The sequence below is a fragment of the Mustela erminea genome, chromosome 12 (assembly GCF_009829155.1).
Source record: "Mustela erminea isolate mMusErm1 chromosome 12, mMusErm1.Pri, whole genome shotgun sequence".
In the NCBI taxonomy this organism is placed as follows: domain Eukaryota; kingdom Metazoa; phylum Chordata; class Mammalia; order Carnivora; family Mustelidae; genus Mustela; species Mustela erminea.
In genome coordinates, this window is record NC_045625.1 from 26,922,346 (window position 1) to 26,939,382 (window position 17,037).

The 17,037-nt window shown below is 41.5% G+C and overlaps 1 protein-coding gene across 5 annotated transcripts in view; it reads left to right on the forward strand.

Moving 5' to 3' along the window:
* The window catches only part of ABCA1 (ATP binding cassette subfamily A member 1), a 127,881-nt gene that overhangs the window by 51,228 nt on the left and 59,616 nt on the right, over window positions 1–17,037 (forward strand). For all 5 annotated transcript variants that reach the window (XM_032308438.1, XM_032308436.1, XM_032308434.1 and 2 more), the window contains 2 exons: window positions 2,331–2,452; window positions 4,510–4,686. In XM_032308438.1, the coding sequence (XP_032164329.1) occupies window positions 2,331–2,452; window positions 4,510–4,686 (299 nt within the window). The remainder of the gene's footprint in view (window positions 1–2,330; window positions 2,453–4,509; window positions 4,687–17,037) is intronic.

Genomic DNA, 17,037 nt, shown 5'->3' on the forward strand with positions numbered 1-17,037 from the left:
TATGTATCTCAGAGGCAGAGTTTAGTGGAGATAATATGGAAATAAAAAAAAACATTCCTTAAAGTGTGGTCCCCAGACTCTCTGGATTAGGAGTATAAGGAATGCTTATTAAAATGTAGTCTCTTTTTTTTGTACTTTTTAAAAAATTTTAGTTTTTCAGTGTTCCAAGATTCATTGTTTATGCACCACACCCAGTGCTCCATGTAATACATGCCCTCCTTAATACCCACCACCAGGCTAACCCAACCCCCCCACCCACTTCCTTCCAAAACCCTCAGTTTGTTTCTCAGAGTCCACAGTCTGTCATGGTTCATCTCCCCCTCTGATTTTCCCCAATTCACTTTTCCTTTCCTTCTCATAATGTCCTTCCCCCACTCCTGACCCACTATTTTAGAGTCTCTGGGAATTGGGTCCAAGAAACAGCATTTTAGTATGCCCCCTAAGTGAATCTTAGGTGTCTTGAGGTTTGGCGATTATAGGAGTGAGTGCTGCAGTAAGAGTATAGTGTCCTGTATGATGGCTACCACCAGGCTGGTGTTCATGTGTAGGAGGACATCTTCTGAGGAGGGACACTAACTGGGCAAGGAATAGCTTCTTGAAAGTGTCGTGAGGAATACCAGGTGTTAGTATGTCAGGTGTAACCAGACAGTCATTTCTTTATAGGTGTGAATCATGCTTAACTTACCCTTTCTAATAGCTCTAAATTGTTCAACTTTGCTTGAGAACATGCCTGGATCTGACAGCAAAGATGAGAGTCTGGTTGGGCATTTGTGCCCTCCTTCTGCTTTATCTATGCACGTGACCCCCCCTTCACCCCCAGGATTAATTCCTGTCCTCTTTAAGCCTCATACTGTAGCCCCATTTCAGATCAACCCTCTATTTTGCTTCAGTTAAATGATTGGGTTTGTAAGGTTTGCCCCCTAGAGGTCTGTTAGTGCCTGGGTCTGTGGGCTGCCGTTTGCAAATGAGCCTTGCCTAGTCACAAGGAAAGGGTGGACTGGTTTTCTCTTTATTGAAAGAAGTTGGGTTATTAAGAGGGTGGGGCAGAAGAAGAAGTCGACAGTCAAATGAAATAGAGCAGGGAAAATGGTAGCATTTCAGAGTGAGGGGACTCCCACCTAACATCTGGTCAGAAACCTCTCATTTTGGAGAAGCTGAGGTTCAGAAAGAGGATATGAAATGACCAAATGACACCACTAGTCATAGACTCCAACTCCGGGGACTAAAATTCTGGATTTCTGGCCCGTGCTCTTTCTGCTTCATTACACTGGAATGTACCTGGAGGGTTTAAAATAAACCCATAAAGAGATTCTTTATGAAACCCTGCAGCCATCGAGTCATTTAGGTGGGTTGATTTTTAAATATATGCTTGTGTTTTCTTAAAATCTAGCAGACCTGGGCTTTGGAGCTTTGTATCATGTGTTTCACGGTTGAAATTAAAGTGAGATCACATCTGTGAGAGTGCTTTGATATGCGTAACACTCTCCTCCAATGGTTCTCAAAGTGTGGGTCCCAGACCGGCATCATCTGCATCACCTGGGAGCTCCTTGGAAATGTGATTCTCTGGTCTCATCCCAGGCTGGCTGATTCAGAAACTCTGGGAGTGGAGGCAGAAAATCTGTTTTAACAAGCCTTTAGATGATTCTGTTGTCCACTCAAGTTTGAGAACCACTGTTCTGCATCAAGAGGAAGATCAGCCTTCCGGGGTTTGTGGGTCTAAGGCTTTAAGTAGCTCTGGTGTTTAGCTGAGGTGGCATGTGGGAGACAGGAGTAGTAGGGTTAAGTTCACAAATCTCAGATGGGATGGGTGAGATCATTTAAAAGGTTTGGCTTTTGGGGCACCTGGGTGGCTCAGTGGGTTAAAGCCTCTGCCTTTGGCTCAGATCATGATCTCAGGGTCCTGGGATCGAGTCCCGCATCGGGCTCTCTGCTCAGCGAGGAGCCTGCTTCCTCCTCTCTCTCTGCCTGCCTCTCTGCCTACTTGTGATCTTTCTGTCAAATAAATAAATAAAATCTTATAAAAAAAAAAAAAAGGTTTGGCTTTTTCCTCGAAAAGAAGGAAAGGCTGTGTAAGTGTTCACACTGTTTGAGTCTAGGAGCACACTCGGAGTTGGTTCTATTAAGCTATAGAAAACACACTTTTCGTCTCTCCTGTAGGGCAAAGCTCCCTGAATGTCCTTTTTCTGTATGTTTCAGCCAGAAGCCTGTGGTTATCAACTGGTTTAAAACGAGACCGTCAATATTAAGATGTTTTCTCCAACTGCCTCATTGTCCTAACTTTTTTTTTTTTTTTAACTTATTAAATGAAAATAAAATACGTTTCTCGACAGGCTTGAAGCTTCAGGATTTCCTGGTGGACAACGAAACCTTCTCTGGATTCCTGACTTACAACCTTTCTCTGCCAAGGCCTACCGTGGACAAAATACAGGTGGCCAATGTCAGTCTTCACAAGGTAAGCTGCGATGTTCAGCTTCCTCCGTGGGGCTGATGGAAGTTATATTGTTTAAGAGTGTCTGGAAAGAAATGAATCAGCCCCTGTTTTGGTTATGGTGCTGAAGGAGGTTATTAGCTCAAGTTCCGCTTACCCATTTTTACTTCTCTGTTCAGGCTGGCATTGCCAAAGCATTCAGAGAGTGGAATGTGCAACCTGGGGTCGTGGACCAGCTGGTTGAAATACACTGATTTCCTGCCTGTCAACTGGCATTTGTTGATACCTTCCCCCTAGAAAGGGGGGAGGTGAATTTAAGTTAAGATGAATTAAGCATTTTAAAAAATTTTTCACAATTCTCAGACTATAACCAGAGTTGAGGATTATTGAACAGAGCAGCTGTCTATAAAACCTAAGACAGGAGATTTTAAAAACATCATGCTTCCTTTAAGGATGGATAAGAAAATTATATAAGGAGAAAAAAATGTTTTTCCCTTAATTTGTAAAGCCAGGAAGTAATATTGGTGTTTATATAGAATTTTAATCGTAGATTCTTAGAAAACTTCCTTTGGCATAATTAAATATCATAGAGCTCCTGTGCAGTGAGTAGCAGACCCAGGTTGTATGGTTATTGATTGTCTGAGAAGCTTCCCAAGTTTATTCTTTGGCAGAAAAGGGCCCTGCTTCTTTACCCTATCTCACATCTACACACTAGCTTATCTTTACAGTAACCAGAAGTAGTGGAAATGTTTATGCCTGAAAATAAGATCCTTGCTTTACATGATGTAGAATTTTTAAAATTAGAAAAATGTGCTTACTGCTTTGCCCTTATGAAACTAGGAAAATATGCTTTGTATTTACCAGTTATATGGTTGGGAGATGGGCCAAAGACAGCAGGCTTATGAAAACAGTTGCATTTAGCACAATTTCCATTTCTCCCTGCCAATTTTGTATCTGCCACATCAGATCAGTTTAAAATGAGGGGCATCCTAAGTGTGGAGGTTGTCCTCGCATGGTTTTAGGGTCTCTCTGTAGTCCACGCTCTCAGACCCAGATATTGAAGGTAGGCTAACAGCAAGGACTGCTTGGGGAAAGGAGTAAAACTGAAGGGCACTTGCATGTCTGGTAGTAGGTGAAAACTTCATGGAAACCATGGCAGGCCCAATGCTCTGCAGTGTTAGAAAGCTACATAGGCCTGCAGCGGCTTTGGTCCATCACTCACACTGGGTTGTACTGCAAGGAGGTCAAGCTACACTAATTTAAATTAACAGGGGGAGGTAATAATGGAGCAATACAGAATCTGCATCATCCGTTCATTCCACAGGTATTTACTGTCAATAATGTTTCAGTATTATGGACTCAACGTGAGCAAGAAAAGCAAGCCCCTCTTACAGAATTTGCTGTTTCATGGGCAGGAAGGACCATGTATGAAGAGGTGCCATCTGTTAGGCCCAGGAAAGCTAATTAAGTAGACAAAATATGGCCAAGGAGAGGCTCTCTAGGAGGTCTGGTATAATGAATGCATAAGAATGATTTACAGTTGGCCTTTAATGAGGCCTTTTCATGAGAGGCTTGGATTTCTCATACTCTGCTCTGGGGCAGACAAAGGAAGAGTTCCAAATTCTAAAATTGCTTCAACATAGTTTTCTGCATCTGTGAAATATCTATCCCTGTAAGTAAATAGTATGAATGCTTTTTTGTCCCCATAATTCAGCCCAACCCCAGTTTAACATATCACAAGTTCCAAAATAATGAGAATGTTTTTCTCTAATAAAATAATTAAAATGGTTTCAGGAGTTTAGACTTACAATTCCTATTTTCTGAATCATGTGTCCCATTCTTTTGAGAAAAAGAGTTGGACTCAGGATTTTCCTTCATAAGGACAAGAGTGTGGGAGATGATGAGTCAAATACAACATTCAGATTTTGGGTTTCCTGTCAAATTGTGCCTTGATACATTCCAAAGGTCTGTAAAGAGATCTGATGCATTGCACTATTGTGACAGTGTCCATTCTTCAAAGCTGTATTGACCCTGCCTCCCGTCTTTGTAACCCGGTTTTGCTTGTCTTTCTTTGCTTCCAGGTATTTTTGCAAGGCTACCAGTTACATCTGACCGATCTGTGCAGTGGATCAGAATTTGAGGAGGTGATTCAGCTTGGTGAACAAGAACTTTCCAAGCTTTGCAGCTTGCCAAGCGAGAAACTAGATGCAGCAGAGCAAGTGCTTCATTCCAACATGGACATCCTGAAGCCCATCCTGGTGAGTAGGCCTGCCTCGTGGAGAAGCTTCAGACACTCATGCTTTTGGAATGTGAATATTTTCCCTGGATAATATAACTTTTTTTTTTTTTGTAGAAACTTAGGGCTGGCTGGGAGTTTGAGAGGTGATTTAGCTCAGTGGTATCGTGTTCTTTTAAACCTCTGGGACTTTTCCCCAAGGGTCAAGGTGGGAAGAGTGAGTTGGGTATGGCTTTGAGTCTAAGGTGGGTCCTTTGTGACTATTTCAGAAAAGACCTGTTTTTTATTTTTATTATTATTTTTAAATATTTAAATATTTAATTTTTTTAAATATTAAATTTTTAAATTTAGGGTTGAGTATAGTTCCAGAATGGGTATATTTCTTTGGATTTTCTGAGAGCTCTAGTTGACTTACCTCTCCAACAACAGCATTTAGCATTTGGTGTTCTGGTCTCCTTCTTACCAGATAGCACTCTGATTTGTCAGTAGGTTCTCTTAAAACCAGGGAAAGACCCTGGTTGTGTCTTTCCACAGAAGAAGGATGTGCCTGGAAAAACACGTTCCTCATTATAATAAAAAGAAATCAGAAACCTCTGGGACTTTGTGGAGCATGATTTCTTTCTAGAGAGATTCATTATCCCAGGTATATTAAGAATGTCCAGTTTTTGGATGCTGTGGCTGGATCATACCCTAGAAAGCGACGTTAGAAACATCTCCTGCCATTTATACACTAGTGACCATCAAGAAGTTCTTGTATCCTACTTGACTCTATGATGGTGCAGCTTCTGCCTGATATGAAGGTAATAGAACTCTGTGAGTTCTTGGGATTTTCTGTGGTAGGGTTGATGGTGAACTAGTCAGTATAAAGGGTTGAGGCCTAGTGCCCAAGATTGTTTTTGTTTTATTCCAGAAGTAGCATTTTCTGTTTCAGTTAAAAAAAAAAATACTGAGTTGCTTTGTTCAGTGGTCTGTGATTCTATTGGTTAATGTTTCTCTGGTATAATTTCAAATAAAATCTGTATTTCTGAATGGGGATAAGGTTTGCAGTTCCAGAAGACGGGTCCAAGTGGCTACCTGAGCTCATTGATGTAGACATATGCAGCCTGTTGGCACTTTTTGGGTTGTGTGACATAGAGGGCCAAAGGTTATTAGAAATGGTAGACCATTTCCTTGTACAAGTTTAGTTATTTTTGCTTTATTTCTCTATAAGACAGAAATGTTCATCCTTTCAGCCAGAATGATGCAAATTTTAGAAGTAGGGGTGCTTTTAAAAGACATGATAATTTATATTGGTGCCCATTCATTGTTTCATTTCTGTTTAATTAATAACCACTTACTGTGTGCACAACCCAGAAAATCCCTCCACTCATATAATGTATGGATTGCCCTCCAAGTAGAGTGACAGTGTAGCCTTCATGATCTGATGGTCAGCAGCTTAGGTTTCAGCCCGATGATCACTCCTCCTGGTTGGGCGGGTTAGCATGACACTGTATGTGGAAATGCATCGTCAAAACTGTCAGCTACATCGCAGCCTATCTTGTTGTGGTTACGCCTTGTAGATCATTTGGTTCACAACTGGGTATGAAGGTGGCTACCATATGCTTTTTGCACATTTTTTGGGCACAGAGAGCATCTCCGGTTCTGCTCCTATCTATCTGCTGTTGCTGAGATCTCTCTCTCCATAAAGTCAGAAAATGAGGCTCTTGAATTAGAACGTAGTGAGTGGTCAGAATTGTTCTGTGTAAGGTGATTTTTAAAGGATACCTTTGGGATGAAATGACTTCCAAACATTTTCAAATGTGACTTTTATTTATCGAGTTAAATGGGGCCTTAATTGGAGCACTGGGATTGATACTTGATTTACAGTAAACAGCCTGTTACTCCTGCCGCTTGGTTGACATTTCAACATTTTCGATGTTAGATGAATGTGACATGCGACATTGTTGGCAATGGGCAGTTAATGACACTGAGAAACACACAAGAGCCGCAACCAGATGGATGGTGCAGAGTCGTGGGGAGAGAAACTGGAGTGTCAGTGTGTGTTTCTGTCCTAGAAGTGGATTTTCAGTAAAGACATGTTTTGAAATATTTCTCTTTCTCTCTCTCTCTTTTTTTTTGGTTAGCGTGGGTGTTTTTCTGTTTTTCAGCCAAGTGTATTCTCTTTCTCCTGTGCTGCCTCTGTCTCCTGCTGACCCTGGACGACAGTGTTTTGACAATTTGGGGGGGAAGTGTGGCAGAGGGGAAGGGCCATGGGCTTGGGGTCAGCTGTGTCTGGGTTCAAACATTGCATCAGCAGTTTTACCAGCTGTGTGACCTTAGATAACTTGAGTGTGAGTGAGCCTCAGTTTCTTTTTCTTTTACATACAGATTATATACACTTTATCCTTTGTCATTATTGGTCATGCATATGAAGAGCATGACAAGGGGACTGACATATGTTAGGTGTTCAATAAACAGAAGTTAGTCATCAATAGAAATATTTTCATGCTGAAAGCAATTGCTGGCCAGATAGAAATTTTCTTCTGTGTTAGGACTCAGTCGTGCCAAGCAAAGTAGTCCTGAAGAATATTTCGGTGAAAAATTCTATTCTTTTTTTTAATTTTTATTAACATACAATATACTGTTTGCCCCAAGGGTACAGGTCTGTGAGTCATCAGGCTTACACATTTCATAGCACTTACCATAGCACATATCCTCCCCAATGTGAAAAATTTTATTCTTTGTCTAGATGTTGTCAAGGCTGCTTACCCTTTGGATTCTTGTTTATGTGTACACCTCAATTATTTATACCTTGCATGAAAATTAATACCGGATGTCAGAATGTTACTGCATCCTTAAAGTTCTCTGGGATTAATAGTGATTTCCATTAGGCATTCTCCTTTTAATTTAAAAACATATTCATTTATTGAACTATGTTAAATTCATTATGTGTCAGGCATGTTCTGGGAGCTGAACTCAACTGAGATCCTCACAAGGATGGCTTCTGAGGAGTACAAGGATAGGTCAATATATGAAATATTATCTGCAGGTTAAATGCATTTGTGAAGGGAGACTTAACGTTCATAGTACTTGTACTGTTGACTTAACAGCCTCTAGGAGGGGATCGTGGCTATTAACAGTGACTCTTTTGCCTCACTGTTCAGCAAGGTGGATTTGGCTGTTGGTTGGGGCAGGTGAACTTCCCTTTGCTTTCCTTGCATGTCCTTCTTGAAGCAGCGCCTACCTTTCCCAGACAGTGGAGTCATCTTCATGGGGAGACCTCTCTCTGCTGTCCTCCAGTAACCTCCAATCTGTTTTGGACTGCGAGAATGAGCCATGACAGGAGACTAGCAAATTCTGGCCAGAGGGATTTGTTTGCTTCTCTCGTCAAGGTCCTTGCTCATAGTGTTGGTTTCTTATTGTTGCTGTAACAAACAACCATACACTTAGCAGCTTAGAGTAACATGAATTTATTATTTCATAATCCTGTAGGCCAGAAGTCTGGGGCACAGTGTGTGGTTCCCTTGGGTCTGCTCCTTAGAGTGTCAAGAGACTGAAACCAGAAGCTTTATAGCACTGTATTCCTTTTTAGAGGCTCTGAGGATACATCTGCTTCTGAGCTCATTCAGGTTGTTAGCTGAATTCAGTTTCTTGCAGTTGTACGACTGGTCTCCTGTTTCCTACCGGGACGTCAGCGAGAGGCTGGTCTTTGTTCCTAGAGGCTGCCAGCATTTCTTCTCACGATTTTCATGTGGATTCTCTCCAGCCACGCTGGGTCAAGACTCTCTCATGCTTTAAGTTTTTCTCTTTTCCTTCTGCCATATCTCTCTGCTTCTAGCCAGAGGAAGTCTTCTGCCTTTATGGGCTCACGTGATTAGATTGGACTCATCTAGATAATCTAGGATCATCTCCCTATTTGAAAGCCTACACATTTAATGATATCTATAAAGTACATTTTACCATGTGATTTAACATACTCAGGTGCCAGGGACTAAGATCTGGACTGCTTTGGGGAGGGCACTCATCCTGCCACTAATGTCTTTTACTGAAAGGTATATTTCATTATGGCTTTGAAATGTTTCCTCAGTGCTCTTGGCTTTTTATTAGTCCCTCTTCAGCTCTGTACATTTTCTTGGCCATATTCTGGGAGTGACTCCAACACATAATAAACATTATCCACTAGGTTTTTTTTTTAAGATTTTATTTATGTATTTGACAGAGAGAGATTGCAAGTAGGCAGAGGCAGGGAGAGAGAGAGGGGGAAGCAGGCTTCCCGATGAGCAGGGAGCCCAGTGTGGGGCTTGATCCCAGGACCCTGAGATCATGACCTCGGCTGAAGGCAGACCCTTAACCATCTGAGCCACCTGGATTCTCTCCAGGTGCACCAGAAGACATGTGAAGGGAGCGCTTTGTTCCACAGAAACTGAACTTTCCCTCGCCCCCACTAGAGTTTTTAATGCGCAAACCGAAGGCAGCAGTGACTTTGGGAAGTAGAACGTCTCTGAATAAGACATGAGATGTTCACCAACAAAGGAAGATTTACTGTGGTTCTGCTTTGTACCAGGTCCTGTTCTAAGGCATCAGAGCTTCAGCCCTAATCAGGGCAGACAAATGTTCATGGAGTTTTCATTCTACTGGGCACTGGGAACCAACTTTCAGGCTTTGATTGGGAATTTGAGGAATTCTTCACAGGTGCTGGGTCTGTAGTCTTTCCGTCCCAAGTTTCCCTGATGAGCCCTCTGCAGCTCCCTGACACCAATCTTTGCCAGCATGGGACACTGGAAGGCTGGAAAGAGCATGGGGTTAGCTAAGCTTGGGTTTTCGTCTTGGCTCACCTTTGTCGCAGTGATGTAAAAATGGTGTCTGATCCCTGAGGTGGGGCAAACAGTGTCTGATTCTTGAGTTAGGAAGGACAGGCATATGAACTTATCTTCATTTTATTAACAATTTGGGGACTGCACAACCATGTGGTTAGATTGCCTTGACCTCTCCGGATACCTTTACCCTAAAAGGGAAAGTTCAGTTTCTGTGGAACAAAGCGCTCCCTTCACATGTCTTCTGGTGCATGCAGCATATTCTTGCAAAGGCAGAACTCATTTCACGGGACAAAGGAAGTAAAGTGAGTGGTGCCCTGAGGTCCCCAGAAGAACAGTGATCTCACAGCTGGGCTCTGTGTAGATTGAAGGAACAGACAGAGAAGGAGGAAACAAAGTCATTATTGTCTTGCAAGCTCTTTGTTTAGCATCTTCTTGATCCTTAGACAAAGACTTAGAACACAGAGGGGCATGGCTCATTCATTTTGGGGGCTACATACTTCAGCTTATCCCATACAGTCCTTAAGCATCTGTGTGAATTTTTTGCAGGAGAAAGTTGTTGCTTTTCTCCTTCTGCATAAAATTCATACATTTGTGATAAGTATTAGATTTTGTTTGGTGTTGTTTGGTTGTACTGCCCATCTGTTCACAGCATATGCTTTCATCCAGCAGTCCATTGCAATCCTTATCATTTGGTAAATGGTAGAATGACACACCTCATAGATTTACTCTTAAGCCTGTGTGTTTAGGGGCACTCGAGTGGCTCAGCTGATTAAGCATCTTCCTTTGGCTCAAGTCATGGTCTTGGGGTCCTGGGATGAAACCCTGCGTTGGGCTCCCTGATCTGTGGGGAGTCTTCTTCTCCCTCTCCCTCTGTAGCTCCCCCAGCTTGTACTCTCTCATTCTCTCTCTGTCAAATAAATAAATAAAAAATGTTAACTGTTTCCTTAATTCCTATAGGAAAAAGGGAGCGCACAACTGGAGATAAATGGGTGAATTAAACAGTATTAATAGGACTTATCTACTCCATATGTGTAGACATTTCTGCTTCAGACTATTTCTTCCTTGAAAAGTGCTGCTATTTCTGAAATTAAGGTTTAGGTTTGATTTTGGTCCTGAATTATGTGGTAATAGATGTATTAAACTGTGTTTAGAAATAGCAAAAAAATTGGGGCACTTGGGTGGTGCCATGGGTTAAGCCTCTGACTCTTGGCTTAGGTCATGATCTCAGTGTCTTGAGATTGAGCCGTCTATTGGGTTCCACACTCAGTGCGGAGTCTGCTCAGGGTTCTTGCTCCCTTTCCCTCTGCCCCCGTCCCCTGTGCACTCCCTCTCTCTCTTCCTCTTTCTCAAATGAGTTAATAAATCTTTTTTTTTAAAAAGAAATAGCAAAAAATTATTTTAATTGTATTAAACACATCAAATTTAAAAGTTAATATTTAAGTTTTTGAGTTGTTTTTAAAAGATTAGTACCTCTCTCAGACATGAGTTTTAAAAGTTCTCTACTTTGGTTAGAAATATTAAAATGTCCCTCAAAGGAAAACTTCCTTGTCATATGAATCATTGGAAAGAGGTAGACATCTTCTGGATGGCAGTAGTCTCTGTTCCTGGTATCTGGCTTACTTTTTTTCAGGTTGAGCTGATACATAAAATCTTGGCCCTTAGTTGGATTTTCTGAATATGGGCAAAAGTAGAGGTTTTTAGCCTTCTTTGAGAGTAAGGGAAGTTTGAAATGTCCTCATGAACACTTTGTAACATGTATTCCCAGGGGAAAAATAAAATTGTGCATTATATTGAAAATCCTATTCAAATACATATGCATCCATATTATTTAGTAGTAGGGTCCCTGAAAAACTTGGATGGAAATAAGATTTTTGTAAATTGAAAGGAGTTTTCAATTACATTTAATTTCGTAGGTGTTCTGTCTTCTATTTCCATTTGGCTGTAGCTTCTCAATGCATTGGTAATCTCTCCCAGTCTTTATTTTATATAGTGATTATATATAAACAAACAAATTAATTCATTCAACAAATATTGAGCCCTAATCTGTGCCATGCACTGGGGTAAGGGGGCTGTGGTGAGCAAGGTACAGCTTTCTTTGTTTCCCTGCTGGTGGGCAGTGGATGGGACAGATCAGGAACGGAGCAGATGCATCCTCTGCTGGATGTTATGTAGGCCTAACCCACACTAACCCAGTCTTTGAGGATCAGGAAAGAAGCATCTGTTAAGCTGGGACCTAAAAAATAGAGTTCAATCAAGTAAAGAGCAGGGAGAAGAATGTTCCTGCACCTGGCTTGTGTATGGGGTCTAGAGTGGAGAGAGAAATGAAGGTGGTGGTAAGGGGAAACGCAGAGTTCTGAGTGGAGCAGATATAACTATGGGGAGTTTGCTGATAGAAGGAATGGTGAGACAGGGTGCTGCGGAGGTGACCACAGGTTAGAGGCCAACTTTCAGGATCTGTGTTAGGCTGTTGGGCCTCATCTGTTAGAGCAAGTGAACCCACTGAAAGGCTCCAGAGGGTGAGTGACTTGATGAGGTGAATTTGAATGACCTTTGAATCAGGACTCACACCAGTCCATTTCCTGCTCTCCTGAAGTGCTTCTCTTTTGCTTTTGGTTTTTCTTCCATGCACATTTACTGGGCACCAGATTATTCTGTGCCAGGAGCTATGTTGGATGCTGGGTTGAGATGAAACATCAGCTCAGAATTTAAAGTCAAATTGACTTGGCTAGATTACTGTCTTTTAAATTTTCAATCTTTTACAATTTAGCTAAGCTACTAAGATAGAAAGACTATAATGAAATCATGTGTTAGACCCAAGAAAGATGGGGCACGATGGCTTTTGTCATTCTAGGGACAGTGTTCCAGAATGTCATGCTTTTAGGCAGTGTTGCCATGTTGTGATTGACACACTGCAGAAGTGGGTGGGTGCCTTTTGGGTAATAGAATATGCTTTTGTCTATTCTTCCTGTAATGATATTACAGTACTTAGTTATGCTCTAAAAATATCAAATGATACATGAATTCTGGTTAGCTTAACATAGGTCATGTAGTCCCTCACTAAAGGTTTTATCTTCAGTCTCTTTCCCTATTTCTTCATATGAGAAAATCACTTGCCTCCTATGGTCAATGGGGACCATGTGAGTTCATAGCCAAGGGAATGTTTTTGTTTAGGAAAAATAATAGTAGGAATTCCAAACTACAGATTGTTTACTGGAACTCTTCCAAAATATTAGTTGGCAAGCTTTGCCTGCCTTTGTCAAGTATTAGCAGGAGGCCACAGTTCATAGTAGGTGCAAGCACGTGGTTCTCAGACCTCATTTTTGTGATCCAGTTTCAGGGCACGTTTCCTGGAGTCAGTTTTATTCAAGGAGCTTAGACATCTTTCAGATCAGATATGTAGTCAAGCCAGCTTCCACTCTTGACCTTTCTTCCACTCCTGCCTGCTCTGTTTCCTTTCCTCCTCTCTCCCTCTTCTAGTCTTTCATTTAATTAGAACGTATGAACTAGTGAAAACTTCAAAAAGGCACAGAGAACACCCTTGTCCACACATCATCTGTTGTCCGCCTTGCTTGCTTCTGATTCTTTTCAAAATAAAACCTTACAGGCATTGTCGATGCCCCCTCTTTCCCTCAGAGACAGACACTCCCCTGGAGTTGCTTGCTTTTCTGCTTTCTATCATGTAGATGTATTTGCATTCGGTAATAACAGCATTCCCTGTTGGTTTGTAGGTGTTCACATCGTGGAAACGTGTATATTCATCTGCACCTTGTCTTTTTCACTCCACATTATCCTGTTGAGATTAATCAGTATTGATACCTGAGGCATCTGATTCATTTTAACTGCTACCTGGTATTTCCTTTATATACCGAAATTTTAAAAAATCTGTTCTTCCAAAAAAATAAAAATCTGTTCTTCCAGTCTCTGGCTTATTTTTTCCACAAAGCTGATGGTGTCTTTTGGTGCAGTTTCTACTTTTAAAAGTTGAAGTCATTTTTTTCCACTTTGGTTTGGACTTTTTATATTTTAAGAAGGCCTTTCCTACACCGAGTTCATAAAGACATCTTCTCTTATATATTTGCAACTTTCATCTTTTACTTTTAGCTTTATAATCTGCCAAGAACTTAATTTTGTATAGTGGTGTGAGATAGAAAACTTTCTAATTTTTCTGACATGAACAACTAGTCCCAGCGACAGTAATTAAGTAGCCTGTCTTTCCCCCATGAATTTATAATATTTAGTTTGCAGATTCTCATCATTCTTTCTCTGTATTTTATAACATCCAAGCACAGAAAAGTAAAATGAAGTCCTGAACAAAATATCTGGATATGCTGAGCTCTTAAACAATGCTGCATATGAATTTTTTTTTTAAACCCTGTCTTGTCAACCCACACCAGTGTGTAATTCCAACACATCTTTGAAAATGGGAATTTATTTGTATTGACAATAGGTTGTGAGTACTTGGGTTCATGAATACTGCACATTTAATCTCAAACAACAATTAGTGTAAAAAGGGATTCTAATAATGACGTTGATTGTTCTGCCTATTACTTATGGATGGCTTTAGCCAATGTTTCTCTTAGAGACCAAAACCTAAATTAGAAGTAAACCAGAGGGGCACCTGGGTGGCTCAGTGGGTTAAAGCCTCTGCCTTCAGCTCAGGTCATGATCCCAGAGTCCCACTCTCTGAGTCTGGACTCTCTGCTCAGCAGGGAGCCTACTTCCCTTCTTCTCTCTCTGCCTGCCTCTCTGCCTACTTGTGATCTCTCTCTCTGTCAAATAAATAAATAAAATCTTAAAAAAAATAAAAAAGAAGTAAACTAGAGCTCAGACTATTGACAGCCATATGATGCGGTATTGCATTTGTGTCTGAATATGTCAAGGTCTGATATCCATGGTAAATGGAATGAAGTCTTCATATTTATGTGTGTGGTCATAGGTGGTGTTCATGGGCTAAATAGTCATGCTTTGCTGAATTCAGCTTTCCTGAATTGTGTAGCTTTTAAAACAAGAATAAGAAGCCTGCCTCAAAGGTTAAGACATTTAAGTTGAAAACCCCCAAGGGAAAATTAGTACCTATGAAAGTTTAAATTCATTCAGATGAGGAAGGACGTCATCTAAGAACAACATGAACTGCTGATTGATTGTACCCTTCAGGGGATGGGATGCTAATGGTGACAACAGGCCAGTGGCATAGCTGTGGTTTCAGAGACTTAGCCTTTGGCGCTTGGTGGACGAGAACTCTGTTGGTATGCTTTTCTGGCCTCATGCATTTTGTACCATCTCCCATCCCAGTTGGGGCTGGGTGAATGGCTTGGCCTCTTTTCAGTGCTTCACCATCCAAAGCAGACAGCGTTGTGCTGACCAGACATGGAATACACAAACGACCACCTTCATGAAAAGCAGACTGTGAAAAAGAGGCATGAACATCGTCCAAGGGGCTATGGCTTAGTGGTTCTCAAACTTCTCTGTGCAAAAAATTCCCGAGGCTTCTCGGCTCGCATGCCTTGATTCTGAATCAGCAGGTCTCTGAGGACTGGGAGGCTGCACTGGATGAACATGGCAGCAGGTGCTGGTGTGAGAGCTCTGAGACCACACCGGATCCATCTGCGGAAGCTGCTTCTTCACAGTTGTCCACCATGATTTTGGTTGTCATCAAGGGCAGTTGGTACCATTCCAATTTAATAGTCTCTTTTTGTAGATTCCCTTCTTTTGCTTAGTAGACTTAGAAATTATATCTACTGTAAAGGTAAAAATCAGTATCACTATAAATAGAAGGTACACATACATATGCATTAAGATAAATGGAGTGTGCGTGTACATGAGTGTATGTATGTAGGGATAGATATACACGTGTACTTCAATGTAGGTGAGGATTTTTTCCTTCCAGTTTTTCAGTTTAAATGTCAACCTTGGAGCAAGTTTATATGTGTGCATGTGTGATATAAATATACATCTGTAGTTGTATTGCATCCACTCAACATTACTTAAGTATGTTTCATCTGCTTAACATATTTTGTTTCACAGTTTTGCAAACACTGAGGGGAAAGGGGGCGTAGGGAGGAAAGGAGCATTCATCTCAAGCCTTCAGGAATTAACGTCTTAGTCTTGCACTGAAGAGGATTTCTAATGTTAGAAATAGCACATCGGTATGGCTGATGTGCTTTGAGATGACACCTTTAGCTCTTTTCAATGGAGGGAGGGCCCCTCAGCAGTTCGAGAGCTAGTCAGGAAACAGAAGGGAAGATGAGTGTCTTTTCAAGAACTAGAAAATCCTTCAGTTTTGGTAGGAAACTTTTAGGGAAGGGAAGAGGAAGGCAAAGGTGACCCTTCTGAGAACTGTGAGGGCTCACTGTGTGCCAGGTGCTGCGTGAGGTGCTCTGCACACACCCTCTTGTTCAGCATTCTTGATACCACTAGCACACCTGCACACCACGAACACTGCCATGTAGCTGCAGAAATCAGGCCGTGCGGAGTTCGAGACATTTGCCCGGGGTTCTGTAGCCACCCCAGGTCTCCGTAACCAGAGAAGAAGGGACAGAGTGACAAGAATCATCAGAATCTTTTTTCCATTCAGATTTTATAAAGAAGTGGATGGGCTACCAAATTTAAGTTGTGAAAAAGGACATTAAGTTAACTTGACTTTTTTTGTTGTTTTGTTTTGTTGCACAATCGTGAGCGTGCATCCTGTTGTGGGCCTGATGTAAGCAGAGACACTTTATCTCCCATGCCTTCCAAGGAAGACCTCTCAGTTTGTGAAAGTTTTCTTATTGTAGGTTCTGCAGGGTCAACTTTTAATATGATAACCTTTAGTGATGATGTAAACTTGTAGTAAGAAAGTGAGAAACCAAAAATCTCCCACTTGTTTTTGCTCATGATTACTTAATTGAAGGAAAGATCATTAACATAATCGGTGAGTTGCATCACAGAGACCTACTTGAGTATAGTGGTGAAGGGGAATTGGAGGCCCATCTGAGGATGGGGAATGTGGGAAAGGTGGACCCTGGTGATTAAGCCATTCTAGGAGAGCTCATAAATCAGGCCGGACAGATTCTTTCATAGAACCATTAGACGGATTTTATCAGAAATATACATTCAGGATTTGGCTTGGATATTATGATGATCATCATGGTACTAACTTCTAATTCCAATTTTCTGTATTTGGACTTTTATTTTATCCTATTCTATTTTGTTTTATTTTATTTTTTATTTTTAAGTGAGCTCCACACCCAGCATGGAGCCCAGGAGGGGGCTTGAACTCATGATCTTGAGATCAACACCTGAGCTGAGGTCAAGTTCTTTAACCGACGGAGCCACCCAGGTGCCCCTGGAGTTATGTCTATCTATTTATTAAGATTTTATTTATTAGAGAGATGGAGATATGACAGATAGTGAGAGAGAGCACAGTGGGAAGGAGAGAGAGAAACAGGCTCCCCGGTGGGAGGGAGTCCCATGTGGTGGGGTCCAGGGTGGGGCTCAATCCCAGGACCCTGAGATCATGACCTGAGACAAAGGTAGCTGCTTAACCAACTGAGACACCCAGGGGCTCCCCTCCTCCTGGAGTTCTTTTTAAAGGAACA